This window comes from Corvus hawaiiensis, chromosome 2, assembly GCF_020740725.1.
Source record: "Corvus hawaiiensis isolate bCorHaw1 chromosome 2, bCorHaw1.pri.cur, whole genome shotgun sequence".
Lineage (NCBI taxonomy): Eukaryota > Metazoa > Chordata > Aves > Passeriformes > Corvidae > Corvus > Corvus hawaiiensis.
The window spans coordinates 29,405,478-29,417,242 of NC_063214.1; the positions used below are offsets into that span (position 1 = coordinate 29,405,478).

The 11,765-nt window shown below is 40.4% G+C and overlaps 1 protein-coding gene across 1 annotated transcript; it reads right to left on the reverse strand.

Moving 5' to 3' along the window:
- Positions 1-85: 85 nt before the first annotated feature.
- Positions 86-11,310, reverse strand: TIPRL (TOR signaling pathway regulator). Its single transcript, XM_048294020.1, has 7 exons — positions 11,069-11,310; positions 8,177-8,356; positions 7,231-7,330; positions 5,997-6,128; positions 5,469-5,564; positions 4,717-4,779; positions 86-3,106 (listed from the first exon to the last, which is right to left on the reverse strand). The coding sequence occupies exons 1-7, from the start codon at positions 11,167-11,169 to the stop codon at positions 2,957-2,959; spliced, it is 822 nt and encodes a 273-aa protein (XP_048149977.1). The 5' UTR covers positions 11,170-11,310; the 3' UTR covers positions 86-2,956.
- Positions 11,311-11,765: the final 455 nt, after the last annotated feature.

An 11,765-nucleotide genomic window follows, 5' to 3' on the forward strand; every position in this document is an offset into this window, starting at 1 on the left:
TCGTAATGAGCCAGAGCAGTCTCCTGCCAGACAAAGCTAATGTGGATGCAATGTCCTACTAGCAAGCAAAATTCAGAATCACAAGTAAGTTATTTCAGTTTATTTCGCTCAGTTAAAAACAGAACTATAAAATGTTTGGTACATTTTATTCAGCAACATACAAGGAACAATATAAACTGCCACATTAAACTCGACACAAAACAGCTGGAGAATCACCCCACTCCCTCCCCCCTAAAGTTATTTATTCAAAGTGGTACTTTCTGTGGAAATTTTGTGCCAGAGAGCTTGCTGTATGCCAGTTTATACTGTTGCTTCTTGGTAATCTGCGTGGTGTAAGAAAGTCACAAAGTGCTCCAATTTTGAACTTGTTGTAAGTGTAACTTCCTAAATGTGTTCTTGTGATTTCCCCAACACGTGTGTTCCACTGAAATGCACATCACCCTTTAGAATAGATGGAGAGCACGTATCTATAGAGTCAGGATACAAGTCCATTCCATAGAACTTTACCAACAGGTCACAAATTAGGATGTCTAATGGACAAGAGAAAATACACAGTATAAGCTAAACATGCAGAGTGCCTTTCCCACTGCTCCCTCTCCACTCTGTGGCTTTCCCCCACACTCTACTTCAGCCCAAAGGAGTTTAACGTTAGCATCACCGACCAAGCCCAAATCACAGTTTGAATTAACAAATGCAGATAGAGTTTCCTTCATGGCAGCACTAAATGAGATCTGCTCTCAGTCACACCAGCTTTAAAGTGTGTTTTTATAAGCTTTAAGGCATGTAAACTAATATGTGCTTACAGTAAAAGAAGTGTCATGATTTACTTCTACCAGAAAAATCTCTCTTCATCCCCATTCGCTGTTCCCTTCCTTTTCACTCTTCCCTCATTTCCCTCTATCACTGGAGTGGACCCAAATAATCTTCTATTACCAAATGGACTTTCATCTCTTCCATGCTGCATTCATTTGCAGTCCCCTTCTTCATCCTGACACGAAAATCTTTAGGAAACAAGTGCAACAAGGTGAAAAAAAGCCAACAAAGTTTAGGACTGTAATGGGGAACACAGAGGACCTCACTTCTATTTCAAAGTGGCCATAAATTCCTTCAGCCAGATCATGTCTGATAATTATCATGGCTGATAACTTCTTTCAGAAGTTGTTTCATTTCAGTTCTCTTTACTCATCCTATGGATCGTAAGATTTTTTTTGCAGTAATCCTTTCCAAAGGATTCCAAAGATAAGGCTGAAGGTGTATTCAGAAAAAAAAATATTCTAACCAATAACTTTGTACAAACTAATCCTCACAGTCCCTCTGTGAGGTAGGCATATATTAACTCTCATTTTTACATACATGGAACAGAGGCACAGAGAAATGACCTCTCCATGGTTAATCAGTGACACAGGAAAACCTGCAGCTAGTTCCTGCCTTTCCACCTGATGCTGAATTCACTAGACCAGGCTGCCTCAAATAAAAGTGAAGCGTGTTACTTGTTTTACTAAGGAAACAGTCACTTAGATGGCAGTAGACTTTTTTTTCCCCTAAAAACCTCAGGGTCTTCTCTATATGAAAACCACTTCACAAAAGATCTGGTTAAATACTGGGTTTTGTGGTGGGTTGCTTCTAGTAAGCCATGCAGTGTAGAATATGAAGATTTTTAAACAAAAACTCCAAGATATCAGAATGTGTACATGTTCTTATCTGCAAGCACTTTACACCTCAAGGCCTGCTTTTTACTGCAGTTACTTGCTTCCTGTACTGAGTGTCAGCAGTAAACCCAGACAAGTCTGCTCAGCTGCCCCATTCTTACACCAAACCAGTAATATACTGTAGGATTTCCAAAAGCAATACCAATATTTAAGTTTAATCTACAGAGTGTTGAAACCATGACTATACAAGTGATCACACATCTATTAATATCAGAACTTAAAAAGAATTTTAAAATAAACCGAAATTATGTATCTGGAATACATTAGCATCCTTTTAAGGCCATACAGGATCTCCTTTCTCAAACTGCAAATACCAGCATCCTTCAGGGATCAGACTTCCCCAGCCTTACGCCCCACTGCAGTTTGGCAATTTGGCTGTCAGGGCAGTAGAACCATCACACTTGGAACATTCAAAGGAAGGCCAGTGCAGGGCAATGCCTTCCCAGCACAGTACGTGACTGGAGCAGCACAGGGACCCCAAGCGAGAGTCCCACAACTGCCCAGAGAACTCCAGCTGACAAGGGGTTAAACCAGCATTTGTGAAGAGACTTCCCAGTTACTCTGTTAACCTCCAGCTTTTCTCCTGCTCTGGAGTTAATGCTTCACAAATAATTTTACCTTTATCTAGTGTCGAATAAATGCATTTTTTTTTTCCCCTACACTTTAAGCCTATCCTCAGATGAAATGAATATTCTTAGGTGAGATTCTGGATCAGAGACCACAAAAAGTAACTTCGTTGGTTATCAGCTCACAGCAGGGGAAGCCAAGCAAAATGGGTAGTTTAGGAGTGACAGATCAAAATAAATGCAAAGGAATTTTTACCTTTTTTTTTTTACTGTAGATTATTTCTCAATAAAAATAAAATCATGCTAGTTTTACAACTCCTGTAGTCTCTTAGTATCTGAAGCAGCAATAACAAAATCTTCACAGAAGTGTTAGTGGAGGGGGGTCCAGACAATACTCCTGCCTGCTTGGTGAACTAAACAGAATGCAAACTCCCAACAGTCATTTCTCCAATGCTGTTGAAAACTGTAACTCCCCACCAATCTATCATCAACTCCAGATACAGGTTAAAAAAAAAAACTAACAAAAAACACCATTAGCAAAACCTGCTTGAAATGTTTTCTCTCAAGGCTACAGAAAAATTAGCCAAATTCTTCATTCCACTAGTAGTGAAACACGCCCCATGCCAACAATTACGTGATCACATTATCTCCAGTTTACTTCAAGTCCATATAAAGTCACATTTATTTAGACTTAGAACATGTGGTTTCCAGTGATGTTTCTGGTTTAGGCTCCAGCTCCTCTGGGAATTCTAGTTTTTCACAGATTGTCTCCTTTATGGGTAGATACTGAGAGATCTCATTAGGTTCCGTGAACAGGGAAGGTGGAACGTTCTAAAAAGCAAAAATTTTACGTGAAACAAGTGAAAGAAAAGGGGGGATAAAAAAAAAGTATTCCAACCCCAAACTTTTACAGACAATTAATCTATAATTTACTGGATGTAAACATCTGGAATCAGGTATGATTATTAAAATTTACCTTATAACTTCAAATGGACAGTCTTATTCCTTATGTGGATCAATAGGCCAAGGAAAAGTATTTAACATTTTTAAGCAGCAGATTATAAAAGTGCAAGGAAGTCAGAGATATCCATAAGCACCTACAATGTTTTTAAAAAATATATTTTAAATGTGAATGGAACAGTCTTTTTAAGGTTCTAGTTCCAGACGAGACTAGGATGGCCATGAAGAATTCCATCTCTTCTAGCCACCACTGCAATGTATTCACTGGTGTTGCTCAGACTGAACAATTATCAATTGCTCAATCTCAACACATATCTTAGTTTTTATGAAGTCCACCACAGACTTTTATATGAAATACTAAAACTCCTTGGATTTTAATTTCATATTTTAAGAAATAAGGTGGTTTCATTATGTTAACCAGTATTTTACTCTGGAGATCCCTGTAGACCACTTTCCCATATACATACAAGACATTTGATGGGAAATAAAAATCTGTACTGATGAAATAACCTTCAAATTTCTAACAACATTCTTTAAGTTCAACCAGAGCTATTCAAATGCAACCTCTAATTTGGCTACCTCTACACCACATAAGGAACCATACCACTGTTTTAATTATTTCAAACCTCAGTGAAGCAGGAATCTTTTTTGCTTTACCTACAGAAGCTGAAAGCCACGCGCATTTCCGCTCTGTAACAACAGCCAGGAAAAATGATCTAACAGCACAGATTTTTAAACATAAGGTGAAGTAAAACCTAGATCGTTGATTTATATTTCAAAAATTACAAAACTATCAAAAAGCTCATGTCTGGATTTAGTTTTGTTTATAGGGATCACATATGGTTAAGAAATGATACAGTGCCCCTTTCCTCACAAGAGAAAATGTATTCCCTTGGCAGGTCAGTAACACACTAGCTACTTTCCAGAGGCAAAGGAAAAATAAGGGAGAAGGAAAGGTACAATAAAATGAAAGTTCAGGTGTTGGCTGAAGAATAAAAATCAACAGCTGCAACTCCGAACGTGCCACAAATTACTCTGAGCCATTACTAGAGTTTTAAGGTGACCTATTAACCTCAAATATTTGAAAAAAACTGGAAGAGTCTATTACCAAACAGATCTTAACCCCTAATACTGCTTGGAAGCACACAACCAGCCATGAAATTTAACTTCCTGGGACATGGAGTACCTGATTTTGTGGCTGAACAGTTCATGAAAAAATAAAATAATAAAAACATTTTATTAACTCAAAAGTAGAAAAAGTGACCTAATCCCGTATCTTGTCATGTGATCTGAGCATTCACAAAATGCCAATCTGCCCTAAAATCATCAAAACAAATGCTGCATAAGCAGAAAGAATTTTCTTCTGTATTAATTCAAAATCTTACAAAGAATGACTTAGGGTCACAGTATTTTCTATGCTGACCATAAAACAAAAAAAAAAAAACAGAAGAAAAAGAAAGTGAGTTTAAAAAATGCTATACCTTTAAACTTGATATTTTGCTTTCTCTGGATGTGTATTCTCGCAACATGTAGGTCTTGTCAGCCTAATGGAAAAAAGTGATCATTTGGTATCAGTACAAACTAAGCATTTTAAATACATTGAATTTAGTAAGCACTGGAATTTGGTTGACCACATATTTTCACCTAGGAGAAGAAATGTACATTCAAATTCATGAAGACAGATAATACCAATGTTCTTTTTTCCAAAAGCCACCTTTCTGTGTGCATGCATCAAAAAAAATTCTGTGACTGAATATGCTCATTGATCTTTACACAGCTAGAACTACTACACATCTACACAGGATTACCAAAACACGAATCTTAATATCCTGTATTATTCATGAGATACCAGATCTCAATGTACTAGGGACAGTTATTTGCAAGTTACACTTGCAGACTAATTCTATTAGATAAGACAAAAATAACATACTTGGAGACATGCCAGTATTGAACTCTTTACTGTTGCCTCTTTTTCCTCTTGTACTTCCTTCTCTAATCTGTGTCTGACAAATGTATTTAAATGATTACATCCCATGAGGGATAGCCTACTCTGCTCACATACCATGGCATCCAGCACTTGGTTGCTAGTTCGCTACCACCACAATAATAAAATACACTTGGAAGTTCTTATGCCTCCAAACATCAGTATTAAATTAGAGGAATATCAGGTAACTGAAAGTAAAATGGCAAGGGAATCTCTATAAAATAGTTATGATGGAAAGTAAGGGTTTACCTCATGATGAAGCCTCGTATCATTCATCCTGATGAGGACCCCATCCACTCGCAAGAAGAACCTCAGCAGCACAAAAAAGCTGGAAGGCATAACTCTCTGCAAAAATAAAGACAGTCCGTTCAGCACATGACGAAGGTTTACTTTAAGCATGTACTTTTCTACATCAGATATTCACAATGGAAGACCATATGAGAAGTTTCCAAGAATGAAGTCAGAATTTGGGCTGTTGATTTGCTACAGCTATGGCTGGACAGCGGGGCAGACAGTGTCTCAAAGGACTATTAGGCAGGATGCAAAAGGAGGGAAAAGATCCTGGAGCAAAAGTTTGTCCCCTGGAGTAACGACAGATGACAAAGGTTTCAAGTCAACATTGTTTCCAGTAAGATCATATTTCTAAGAGCAAGGATGAAGAACTTTGTGCTTTGAAATTTAAATCCCAGAAGGAACAACATGCAAAATGCAGCTGTGTTTTGCATTTATCAGCCAACTGAGTCCCTAGGTATGTTTTATACACCTCCCAATACTCACTACTTTCACACTCAAACTTGATACTCCATGATCATGGAGTTCATCTTCAAACAGGAGTACTTCTTCAAAAAACATAATTTGTTCCCTGGCTTTCAATTTCTCTGTATTTATGTGTTCTGTTGTAGGAACAACCTAAAGAAAAAGATTAAGAAGAGTTAGCATATTAATTTTTTGCCAAACTACATAAAATTTGTCCTGATATTTTGAATTCCAGAGTTTTAGAAAGGAAAAAACTTTTAGGGCACTAAGCATCAGACACCCCAAATTTCTAAGAGAAAAAGTTAAAATCAAAGTTTCCAAGAGTTTCTCCTTGGAAATAAATATCAAGCCAAAGCAAAAACTAAGAGTGGAAAATTCTGAATAAACTTCTCTCTGCATACAGGCTCAGTAGGGTTTCAGCTGCAAACAATTCTGCTCACTTTCTTTCAAATCTTTCTTTCAAAACATCTGAAGATGCATTGTGTTTAACATACGTATGAGAAGTTCAGGTTTATAAACAGATTTCCATGCATTTAGCATCCCTAGCCCACTACACACCTTGCAAAGGATTCTAGTAAAGCCTTCCCATGGAAATCAAGTACTTGTATGTTTTCCATCTCATGGTCTCCACAGACTCCTGGTCCCCAAAGACTATGGACCAATACTGTTTATTTCTATGCTGTACTTTTAATTCCAGCACAACTCAAATGATCTCTAACTAAAGCGAGTCTAGTCAATCAATACAAATTATCTGCTTAGTAGCAAGCAACCTGTATGCAGTAAAGAGAAGCTGGGAACTTCGGTCTTATTTTCAAGTAAGTAAAGACATGGGAGGGCCTGTGAGTTTAAATATGAGGAGTTACTGAGTTACTGTTGCAGAAAAACATAAGGCCATTGAAAGCAGTCAGGTCAGAAAGCAGACAAACATGCAAGCAGCAGAGCATGAAGGTACTACAGAATGACACAGCTGACAGTTCTGCTGTTATGTGAGGAGCTCGGGGTTCCAGAGGGGCCCCCAGCAAGAGTTGAGGACTCCCATGTGCTTTAATCCTAAAACACTTTAAGACACTGCCCACCCTGTTATTAAAATAAGCCATGATTTGATTAGGATAAAATGCTGAGAGACATGAGAAATCAGAAGTTATGAAGCACAAAAGATTCTACAGAAACCTACTGAAAGGTAAATGACAGCTTTAAAAAAAAAGTTTGACTGAAGCCAGATGCAGTCAGCAATTAACAAGAAGAAAATTATTACCTTTAATGTTGCAGTATCTCCCAGCAAAGTTCCTTTGTAGTCTGTTGTGTAAGTCCAGTCATATGGCTTGACAACTTCCTTAGTGTGCTCAGTCTCACTCCTCAAAAAGTGAAAAACAGCTTTGTAGTAATTGTCTTGTAATAATTCCCAAAAAACTACAACCTCACGTAAGACTGCGCATTAGAATTCCCACACTGTTCCTAAAGAAAACCAGCAGCATTGTCTGCGCTACAATTACAATGTCAAGACAAGCACTACAATCATGGTTTCACAACATCTGTTTCCATAACAACAGTTATTGAAAACAGTTATAAGAATTCTCAATGTAACACTATCTCAGTTCTATGACTCAAAATAAAGATTTTCATGCAATACAGTTGAAAAATTTGTATTTCAAGATCAATTTTTCTTTAAGTAGGCAGAAAGTGATCTGTTGACAACACACAGCAATCATTAACACTGCAATTTGCCTTAGTTTTCATGACAACTTTGCTTTCTCTCTGGGCTTTATTTCCAGGTGCTCTACAACTAATCCAATTTGGCAAATACTAAGCATTATAATTAGTTCTCATGCATGGTAATTGTTCTGCTTTATTCCTAAGGCTAAGATTTTGAACATGTACAGCACTTTGCAACACCACACAATACAATCTTGTAATGCTCAAGGCCCTGGGAGTTTGAATAAACAGGAACAGCATTAAGTCAGGTTAAACTTGAAGTTTACTTTAAGAAAGCCAAGATACAGCTGAAAAATACAGCTGACCCAATTTAACAAAGGATGATGACAGCAAAGAAAAGTGAAGTGACTTCTGTGATCACATGCTGTATCTAGGGTAGAACCAAATGCAACCTGCTCTTCAAGAGTTCAGTTTGCTCCTTTAACTACTGTATGATGGTTTCATATACAACACACCAGTACTTGCCCACTGGTGATAAAATACTGTACCTGCTCTCTTGCCACTCCTCTGCACAAGCGACTTTGATCATACCTTGACAATTATTGACACATTTTAAAGCATCTGTAGCATTGAACTCTATTCCAAAACCATGGTCATGCTGTATTCTTAGGACATTGTCTCCAAACATCATCTCTGGCAGGGAAGGCATGTGTAATTCATCAGCCAACCTGCACAGAAAAACAAAAGAGACATGAGTCAGCTATAGCTCGGTCAAAGCAGTCCTTGTTTTGGAACAAGGATTCTTTAGACCATGATAATTTAGAAGACACAGCATCAATATGTTCTGCAAGACTTTGTTGTTTTCCCAGGTTAATTCATTTCACCTGAAATGCGGAGTCATTGATCCGAAGTGACTTTTCCACCACAAAAGCATTTCTAAAACACTCCTTCTCCATCAGGCTCATAGAAAAGTCTCACATATGAGGAATCAAAAAAAATACTTGAGAAGCATGTAGAAGCAATTTCCAACCTGTGCTAGCAAATCCTTGGATGGTCGATGGACCAACTTCGGAAGGTGCTCAAAAAAACTTTTAGGAACAAGGACTCATCATCAGCAAGTTTAAATTCACTGCACAGTGGTCCATACCTCCAAATTTAGAAGCCTATAAAAAAGATACTTAAAACAACCCTGGCAGAGTATGTAAAAAGTGCAGAAGACACTACTGTGCTCTACTAGGCTTTCAAGCTGGTCAAAGACACGTACTGGTATTCATAACTTTAAGCAGGAAAGCCACAGCCAAAGCCACAGACCCAACTGAACAAGGTACTGCATGAACCAAGTAAGCACCATCCCTGCAGAAGATCCCAAAGCATCCTATTTCACGTTTTGTTTTACATCAGTCTGTACACTTACTTAAACTTATGTGCATATATATATATACTATATATAAATAGACACAAACCCCAACACTGAATATATCCTCTGACCTTCATTTCCAAAAGGCTTCCTATACTTCTTTTCCTCCCTAACTACTTGACTTATCAAGATCAAAAAGGATACGTGACATCTGGAGAGAAGAAAGCTTTAGGAAATACACTAATTTGAAGGAGGGGAGGAAGAAGAGTGTCCTAATCATAATGTTCTCATTGATAGTAAGGCATTTCTGAACAAAAGTGGTTATTTCTGTAACCCTCCATACAAAAGAACAATACACTAACCTAACTAAAATAAAAATAGCAAATTCATAGACTTGGAGAATAAGATCCTACATTTTTCCCAGAGAAGGCAGAGTAACATTACGGACTTTTCCATTTCATCAAGTGTAGGAAGTCCTGACCTGCAAAAACCAACTCCCACACAGAAAAGAGTTCTTGGCTATGGCACATTTAATCCTTCCTCTTTCCACACAGGTTGCTGAGGGATTTTTGCAACATATATTTTGCAGAAATAAAATTCCTATAGATACTAGTTATGCTCCCTAAGCAATAAAAAAGACAAAATGGGTTGCTGTGACCTTGTTGCACCTCCTACAATTGGCCTCAGCACAACAATCCAACATGTCCAGACCCCTCTGCTGAGGCTTCCTACCCTCCAGCAAATTAGCACTCCCACCTGACTTGAGGTCATCTGTGAACTTACTGAGGGCGCACTCAAGCACCTCGTCCAGATCATCAATAAAGATATTGAACAGGACTGGCCCCAATACTGAGCCCAGGGGAACACCACTGCTGACAGGCCTCCAGCTGGATGTAACTCCATTCACCAGCGCTCTTTGAGCTCAGCCATCCAGCCAGTGTTGTACCCAGCAAGTAGCACACCCATCCAAGCCAGGACCAGCCACTTCCTCCCAGAGAATGCCTCACTGGCCTCAGAAAAAGTAAAACCAAGATAAACGAAAGTACATTTAAAAAGACTAATGAGATTCCTATGTATGCTGAAATTTATTCCAGAAAATGAAGCCAAGAAATATCTGCCAAATTCATCTGCCACTAAGGTCAGTTATGGCACGGCTGAACTGTTCCACATTAGCAAATCTGACTTAAGTACTTGATGCTGATACAGGAACATTTCCCCCAATGGCTTGACTGGACTGGAAATTACTACAAGAAGACAGCAAAATATAACTTTTTAATGAAAACCATTATCTTAAAATAGCTGTTACCAAGACATGGTATAAGACATTTAAAAGATCCTTTTTCAAAACTAATTAAGAAAATGAGGCTTCTGGTTAGTAGGTCTCAGTTCACAGAGGTCCAGAGATCCAAAACCATTATAATCACACTATTGCAGAATGGTTTGAGTTGGAAGAAACCTTAAAGGTCAAGTTCCAACCCCTTTGCCATGGGCAAGGACATCTCCACTAGAGCAGGTTGCCCAAAGCCCCATCTAACCTGGCCTTGAACATCTCCAGGGATGGAGCACTTACAGCTTCTCTGGGCAACCCGTTCCAGTGACTCATCATCCTCACAGTCAGGAATTTCTTCCTAGGATCCAAACTACATCTCCTCTCTTTCAGTTCGAATCCATTCCCCCTTGTCCTAGTACTACATGTCCCTGTAAAAAGTCCCTCTTCGTCTTTCTTGTAGGCTGCCTTCTGCAATCATTAAAACAAAGCAAAAAAAAATTTAAACTGATTTTAACTGATTTTTTAACTGATTTTTAACTAATTTTGGAAATTTCCTGCAAACCCAATCACCCCAGTTTCTCCAGCCAGAGAATCAAGCTTGAAGAGAAGGAAAAACCCCAGTGCCCCCCGTAACTGGGCCGAACAGCGTCTCCCCCAGCCTAGGAGCGCTCTGTGTTTCTTTCGCAAGGCCACCCGACACCTCCCGCCCCTCGCTGTGAGGGCCGAGGCCGCAGCCCCGCGGTGGCCCCCGAGCAGCGAGGACACCGTCCCGTGCTGTGCCTCCCTGCGCCCCCGGCCCGGAGCCCGCCCCACCTCTCGGCCTGCGCCGACTTCATGATGTGCGTCCGGGCGGCGCTCAGCTTCCACGGCCCGAAGGTGAAGTCGCGCCGACTGCTCTGGAAAACGGGGTGCATGGCGGCCTCCTCTCCGCCGAGGAGAAGGCAAGAGGTGGCGGAAGGGGCGGCGGCGGAGGCGGCGGAGCCCCTCTCCTCCCCTCTCCTCCCGCACAGCCCTCACGGCAGCGGCGGCGCCCCCGGAACCGCCGCCTCCTGGCGTTTCCGCTTCCAGGGGCGCGCGCGGCGCGGAGCCCCGGCGGCAGCGGAATCCTGGGATGCATCAGGAAGAGCGTTGCCAGCAGAGGAGGGAGGAGGTTCTGCCCCTTTACTGAGCCCTAGTGAGGCACATCGGCAGTGCTCTCTGTAATTCTGGGCTCCTCAGGGCAGGGGAGACATGGAGCTCCGGGAGCGGGTCCAGCGGAGGGCAACGAAAATGACTGGGGCATCTCCCTTTGGTGGAAGGGCTGCGGGGAGCTGGGCCTGTTCAGCCTTGAGAAGTGGTGGCTGACAGGGGCCCTCATCAATGTGTACAAATATCTAAAGAGGGAATTCCAAGAGTATGGATCCAGGCTCTTCTCGGTGGTGCCAAGCAATGGAACAAGAGGCAATGGGGCACAAACTGATGCACAGGAAGTTCCACCTGAACATAAGGAAGAACTTCTTTACTGCGCAGG